The 7,276-nt window shown below is 40.9% G+C and overlaps 1 protein-coding gene across 1 annotated transcript; it reads left to right on the forward strand.

Moving 5' to 3' along the window:
* Positions 1 to 1,926: 1,926 nt before the first annotated feature.
* Positions 1,927 to 6,763, forward strand: LYG1 (lysozyme g1). Its single transcript, XM_042930203.1, has 5 exons — positions 1,927 to 1,969; positions 3,580 to 3,684; positions 4,607 to 4,800; positions 6,320 to 6,452; positions 6,645 to 6,763. Exons 1-5 carry the CDS (start codon positions 1,927 to 1,929, stop codon positions 6,761 to 6,763), a joined length of 594 nt encoding a protein of 197 aa, XP_042786137.1.
* Positions 6,764 to 7,276: the final 513 nt, after the last annotated feature.

Below are 7,276 nucleotides of genomic sequence, written 5' to 3' on the forward strand. Positions count from 1 at the left end.
AGTCCTTTTCCACTTGGGTTTCCAAGAGGAAGTATTTTTGTTCCCTGGAAAAAGAGCAACAAGAGTAAAATGCCCTGGGTTTAGCATCTGGATGCCAGCAGTGCTTTTTTCTTCAGGATTCTTTCCATAAAGCCAGTGAGAAGTCTCTGTGAAGACAAACTTTCATGAGACTGTATGAGCTTTTCCTATACCTAACTGGCTCTTTCTCCATTCTTTTTCCTGGGACTCAGTGTCCTCTCTCAGTCAGTGTTGGAGGCTCAGTGGGTACATAATAAACAATTCCTGTTGAGTGTTTGAACCTGAGAAATTTTGCAGACCCAGCTAAAATTCCACGTTCCTGTAGCTTTCTGAGCATGGCATTTTCCACTCAACTAAGGGAAATCAGGTAGACCATCTCAGTGTTGTGGGGAAGAAAACCAAAACAAAACAAATGGCCATGTCTGAGGAGCACACAATTGCTTGGTATAAGACTTAATTCAAATGACTTCCTTAATACCTCTCCTTTACCTTGAGACATAATCTTTTCCTGGGTGTTTGGAAGGAAACACCCATAAAGAGTAATCTCACCCATAAAGCCGCCAGGGTGGCTCAGTTGGTTGAGTGTCTGACTTTGGCTCAAGTCATGATCTCATAGTTTGTGAGTTCGAGCCCTGCGTCGGGCTTGCTGCTGTCAGCTTGGAGCCTGCTTTCGATCCCCTGTCTCCCTCTCTCTCTTTGCTCCTACCCTGCTCACTCTCTCTCTCTCAAAAATAAATAAAACATTAAAAAAAAAGAATAACCTTAAAACAAAAGAGATGAGAAAGTGCCAAGTGCCGTATTTTTATGCACACTCTTACTTATAATGATAGTAGTAATTCAAAATGATAGGTAGTCAGGCTCAGCTGACCTAGGGAGAGGATGAGGAACACTCTGCAGTGGGAGGGGTTAGTGGGAGGTGGAGAATTTGGGGACAGAAGGCCAGCTCCTTCAGCATTGCCTGGAGTCAACTATGCTAGGTGGCATTTGTGTATTTGTTAGGTAGCTAGTGGGAGAACCAAGGCTCTTTGCACACATGGAAGTTGGTTACAGAAATGGTTGGGATGAGAAAGAGAAAGTGGGTGAGTGCAAGTGCTTGATGCTGACCATTTATCACTTCTCCCATCTAGTGAGCATCTTGTAAGTTCAATTCTGGCCCCCTGCCCATGACCTGACTTCATGGGATTTTGACTTTGCTGGTGGAATCAACCCGTGTCTCTATCTTCCCAGGTTCTGGCCCAGGTTTTCTCCTGTACAGGAGTCTTGCAGAAGGGGAATGGGGAGCATGGCTTAAGGTGGCCAAAGGGGTCTGAGATTCCCAGGCTGGGGGGTTAGAGCAGTGAGGAAGGTCTACCAATTCCTTCCTCCAATCAAAACAAAGTATGTTCCAAGACCCTGAAGGCACTATAACCTTTCCTCTACACTGAACAAAAAAGAACCCAAATGAAGAGAAACACTAATATAAGATTCTCCTTTTCACATTATCTTTTCATAAGGAGAGGGCTACAACTGAGATAAGGCTCACGCATCAAAAGTTTGTTTTTCAGCATCTGAACTCAGGTCACTATGTTTCTCAGTGTTGAGAATCAAAGTATCTTGTCTTCTTGAAATAATTACTATCCAGTAACTTGTTGGTATGGTGAGTCCCTGTGGACCAAGCAGGAGTATCATCATTTTAAAGCTAATTAAAAGGATGGATGGAGCACATGTCTTACTTTTGCTTTTCTTATTATGATTCAAATAATTAATTTTCTTAGTTAAGATGTGGGTGAAAAAGTTTTTCTTTTTTTTTTTTTTACCTCTTTCCATAGAAACATTACATATTGTTATGATGACGATTGATGTTTTCACATCTTTGAGTTAATTTCTATTCTAAAATCATTTTAGGACCAGTAGAATCAGCTCATCAATATGTCTGTGCTGTGGCTGCTTCTGGGTCTCCTTGCACTTACTGGTGAGTAAGTGGGTCTCCTACATGACCTTGGAGATGGGAAGGGTAAGCATAGGAACAGAATGGTATTTCTGATACTTGAAACTGCAGTAGAAAATTTTTTTTTCTAAGCTGTCCAAAAAATACTGGACTTAATAATAGCCACTGAAAAATAGCTTCTTTCCAGATGCCCCACAAAGGAGGGGGTTCCCCAGAAGGTAGGCTTGGCTTAAGACAGCATTGCTGGAAGCTGGACGTTAAATATACATCATTGATAAGTATTTATTTATAAGTGCTATAGACTTTATACATCATTGATAAGTATTCATTGATAAGTACTCATTGATAAGTACTGTAGGCTTTAAATATACATCATTGATAAGTACTCATTGATAAGCACTGTAGAAGAATTGTGATGGCTTCCTGTAATAATTCAAATGCAATTTCAAATAGAAAACTAGCATGAAGGAGATCAAAAACATGTGACTAAGCTAACCACTGAGGCTGACATAGCTGCTATGCTTGAAATTTCAGATTTGGTCTTAAGTTTCCTTGCAGCTGGGGCAAAGGGAAAAGTACATATTTTTTGATAAATAAAAGGGGGAAGCATAGTTTCTCAGGAGAAGCAAATTTTATCATAGCTGTAACTTCTGATGATTACTCAGAAAGGGTGTTACATTTATTCATTTATTGATTGATCCATTTATTTAACAAGTATTTTTAAATTTCAACAAGATATTTTGGGAATATAAGGAACTTTAAGGAGCATTTAATATGACTAGGGAGTGGCTATGGGGCAGGAGCAATGAATGACACAACCAATTACAATATTAAGGCTATTTGTCACCAGTTATAAATATAAAAATGTACTGATTAAAAAATAAAAAAAGACACATCAGCTCATTTAGCTTTTACTACACTTAAAAAAGACCAGGTCTTTTCATCTCCATATTTCTTTCAGATTACTTATCAAAAGTTCGTAAAGTAGAAGTATTTACTCCAAAATATTAATATTTTCAGATGTCAATCTCAAGAAGCTCTCAGTAAGAAATTAGAACTTTAAAAGGCATTTATATAAATATACAATACACATATGATGATGTGTAGTAGATTTATTTCCAAAGATTTGCAAATCATGAAGATTTGATGATATGAACAAAGAAGAAAGTAAATAAAAAAAGAGCAATCTAATGAGAACTCCTTACTTCCCTCTGGTTCTCTAGAGCAACCATAAATATCTCACCTGACCAACCGGTCAGGAATATTTGACGGTGAAGTACTGAGAGTTCCCCTAGGATACAGGATGAGGACTAGTTACAGGGAAGAGATCATCTGGTTTGATTCCAAGACACCAACTCAACAACATTGGACATCCCCAGGGCTTTGCGAAGAGTATAGCTGCTCCAACAGTTCCCCATGCCTGCAGGATAGGAGATGACAATTTTGTATCAAGGGGGTTTCTGTGATAATTTCCTAGTCACCATACTGTAAATTTCAAAAGTGTTTCAATTTAGAGTGAAGTTCTTGTAATTGATTTTGGTAAAGTTCTTTTTATTAATGGTACTTCATTCATGGACAGATGATCAACATGAGTCTAGTTCAATGCCTTACATTGAAATTTTCTCAATTTGTAGATTTATCTGAAAGCAGCAACTGGGGATGCTATGGAAACATCCGAAACTTCAACACCCCTGGAGCGTCTTGTGGGATTGGAAAACGTCAAGGCCTGAACTACTGTGGTATTTATAATCTCAATGTCCACCTCACCCTCCACTTCCCTTTCTCTCAGAAGGCGCCTCCTTTTGGCAAGGGTGACTTTGACAGGATCTTGTCCCTTCTCCCGACACTTCACACCCATGTCTCCCTGTCCTTCCTTACAAATTTTGGTCCTCTCAACATATCCTTTGGCTCCCACTATTTCCCACAGCCCCACACTACCAAGTAGTGGGAAGAGCACTAGACGTGGAGTCCAAAGACCTTGTCTAAGTGTGTGCTGTGGTTCTTCAATGAGCCATTTAGTTCCCCTCCATCTCTACTGAAAGGACTTTAAAGTACTTATTTTACAGTCTTGTTGTAAACTCTGGTCGGTAGAATGTAGATGAGAATACTTTTGAAACCACAAAAAATGCTTACAAGGTAAACGGGCCAGCCAGGTAAATCAGTATTAGTTTTAATTTTGCCCAACATCCTTGTTATTCTACAATGGTTTAAGATCATGCAATATCTGGATGTCCTTTTAGGTGGGAAAGGTGGGCAAGAGTGAGCAAACCTGTCAGGGAAACAAGGACTTTTTAAAGGGGTTGGGGGATTCTCTCTTTCACATCTGGTGCCCATTGTAGCTGATGGATAGGCATATCTGTTTGGGGTGCTTAGGATGGGGCCAGTGTGCCTGTGCCTAGAGAATTGTCCTGTGTGGGCCAGAGCATCCCCGGAGAGTCCAGCAAGAGGCACTGGAAGCCATAAAGGACCCTGCCTCAGTGGACACCAACTCAAGCCCAAAGAAGAATCATACTTTCAGGTCCACTAGGATTTCAGACTGAAACATGGGCTTCTTGGTCCTAGACCACTGCCCAGATCCTTGGAGTGTGATTTCTGTCCTCTTGAGCTCCCATGTCAGCATAAGTCACACAAGCCACATCCTTCCTTCTGTGTTTGCTTTAGGAGTTCGTGCTTCTGAAAGGCTGGCTGAAATAGACATGCCATACATCCTGAGATATCAGCCTGTGATTCGTACTGTTGGCCAAAAGTACTGCATGGATCCTGCAGTGATCGCTGGTGTCTTGTCCAGGGAGTCTCATGGTGGCAACATCATGGTCAATGTGGACAATGTGGGTGATGGAATCGGGGTTGTGCAGGTAACTCTCTGTCAGTTATGACATATGGCTGTTGTGATGCATGGCATGATGCTAAGGGGACATCTTCACATTTGTTGTTGTGGACACCCTGAAGTGCAGTTCTATGGAACACAGAATGAAAGGTGCTCCCTGGCACTGTGAGAGCCACATCCCTGCCTGATGCAGGTAGTAGCATCACTGTTTTGTTTTGAGCCATGGTTTCTTTTCAAAATCAACTACACTGTGTTTCCAGGATATCATCTGTGGTCCCCTAGTCTGGTTCCTTGTTCTGTTATTTTGTAACCACGTGACTTCATTTAATCTTCCTAGGCCTCAGTTTCCTCACCTATAAGACGCCATCCTCATAGAATTGTTATGAAGACTCAATGCAATAATGGGAAAATGTGCTTAGTATCTAGCAGATTCTCAGCAAATATTGTATTCCTTTTCCTTTTCTTTCTTCTATGCAATTCTTAGTTCTGAAGATCCAGTTTTATTTTTGCACTAATTTTGCCTGGTCTCAACTTGTCTCACAGAGACTCCCAGGGAACTGGGCATTAACCCCACTGTTGAATTCATTGTGTCTGGGTGGGGGGGGGTGGGGATCAAGGATGGCAAGGAGACAATGGTGCTGTGATTTTTTTTTCTATTACATTTGACATTATTATTGTAATTGTTGGGAAGGCTTTAAATACTGTGGTCATCTTTTTAGCTTTTAGGAGCATGTGATCTCCTCAGTGATCTTTAAACTGGCTTCCTACTACTATTTGGAATGACACTTTGCAATTTAAAAGTACTTTCAAATACTTTATCTCATTTTGATTTAGGGACTCATCCGATAATCTGATGAGGATGGGGTGAAGGGGAAGGCATGCAATCCATCCTTTCCAAGTGAGGAGGTGCTTTTACAAGGATGGAGTCATTGCTGCAAAGTCACATGGCAGCTGGAAAATGCAAAACAGGGACCAATACCAACAAGGGCGAAGTTAGGGTCAGCATCATTTCTGATGCCTTGCTCTGCCTTTGTGAAATCTTGTCCTTGGGAAAAGGATGAGCCCATTTACTTTGAAGATGAAGGAATTGTCCCGAGTCAGACATTTCTCCTAAATATGTTGAAACTCATGTGGAATGGTAACCAAAGATGTATAAGAAAAATTAGAAGTACTTTTAGATATTCAGATTACCTGGAAGGAGAATTACAAGTACAGATAGAAAAAGCTGTTTCTGACCGGTTTGGAGGGCTTACATTTAAACACTGAAGGAGGGCATCAGACTTGGATGTTCACTACTTCTGTCACCTTAGGTTTTCAATTCTGCCTCTCACCATTATAATGAAGCAGTTGCAAAATGTCTGCTCATGCTTCACTTGCCCAAACCTTGTAACTTTTACTGTTTATTCCCAGGGAGATTAAAGGTGGCATTAGCTCTGCCAGAGGAGGAGGAGAGAAAAAAGAAGGGAAATTAAAAAGCAACACTGATCCCATGAAGTCCTGTCACTCTCCCACCTGGCTTACTTAGCTTTTCCTCTGCCTCCCTCTAGGACCCTGGCCTTTACGCTCCCACATCCTGGATCAGCGAGTCCCAGGTTTCTCAGATAATCGAGGTCCTGACACTTAGGATCAAAGAAATCCAGACCAGGTTTCCAACCTGGACCCCTGACCAGTACCTGAGAGGTAAGTGTAACCCAGGGTTGGTGGCTTCACAGCATGAAGTAAGAAGAACAAATACAAGACATTACATCAGATTCCCCCAAACTTCAGTTGCCTCCTATGAAGCAATTAGGAAAGAGAATCTAAGCTAACTGCTGAGACCCTGAAGCAATGAGGGACTATAGGGTCAGCATTAACCCATCTCACAAATTCCAGGTGGACTCTGTGCCTATGCTGGAGGTCCTGGCTACATCAGAAGCAGCCAAGACCTGAACTGTGACTTCTGCAATGATGTCCTTGCACGAGCCAAATACTTCAAGAGACACGGCTTCTAATGCTTCAGAGCAAACAGGAGGCCTCAAGTGTTACACAGATAAAACTAGCCAATGGAGCTTGTAACTGTGAATCTGAATTTGACTTGAAGGTCATCAAAATAACATGAATCACATTAAAGGAAGAGTTGTCTGCATTTTGTGGTGTGGTGTGTATGTAAATTAAGGGTTATGTCTCCTTAAAGGTATTTCCATGGAAGTTAGCTGCAATGTGGATTTCCACAAAATGAATCCTGTATTCATTGACTGGCATTGCCAGATATAGCAAATAAAAACAGGAAACCCAGTTAAATCTGAGTTCTGGGTAAATGATGATTGACTTTTTAGTATAAGTCCCATGCAATATTTAGAACACTTTTACCCTAAAAAATTATTCATAGTTTATCTGAAATTCAAATTTAACTGGGCATGTGGTATTCTATGTGGCAACTCTTATCACTGATTTCCTTGATAAAAATCATAGTTTTTAATTTTAATTGAGGGGTGTCTAATTGGCTCAGTTGGTTAAGCATCCCA

This window comes from Panthera leo, chromosome A3 (genome assembly GCF_018350215.1).
Source record: "Panthera leo isolate Ple1 chromosome A3, P.leo_Ple1_pat1.1, whole genome shotgun sequence".
Lineage (NCBI taxonomy): Eukaryota > Metazoa > Chordata > Mammalia > Carnivora > Felidae > Panthera > Panthera leo.

What these genes read in the sequence shown, in the direction of transcription:
- LYG1 (XM_042930203.1), top strand. Translation starts at nt 1,927, where the DNA reads ATGTCTGTGCTGTGGCTGCTTCTGGGTCTCCTTGCACTTACTG. An exon ending in TCAAGGCCTGAACTACTGTG is followed by an intron (nt 3,685 to 4,606) that starts GTATTTATAATC and finishes TGTTTGCTTTAG; the next exon opens with GAGTTCGTGCTTCTGAAAGG. An exon ending in CCCTGACCAGTACCTGAGAG is followed by an intron (nt 6,453 to 6,644) that starts GTAAGTGTAACC and finishes CACAAATTCCAG; the next exon opens with GTGGACTCTGTGCCTATGCT.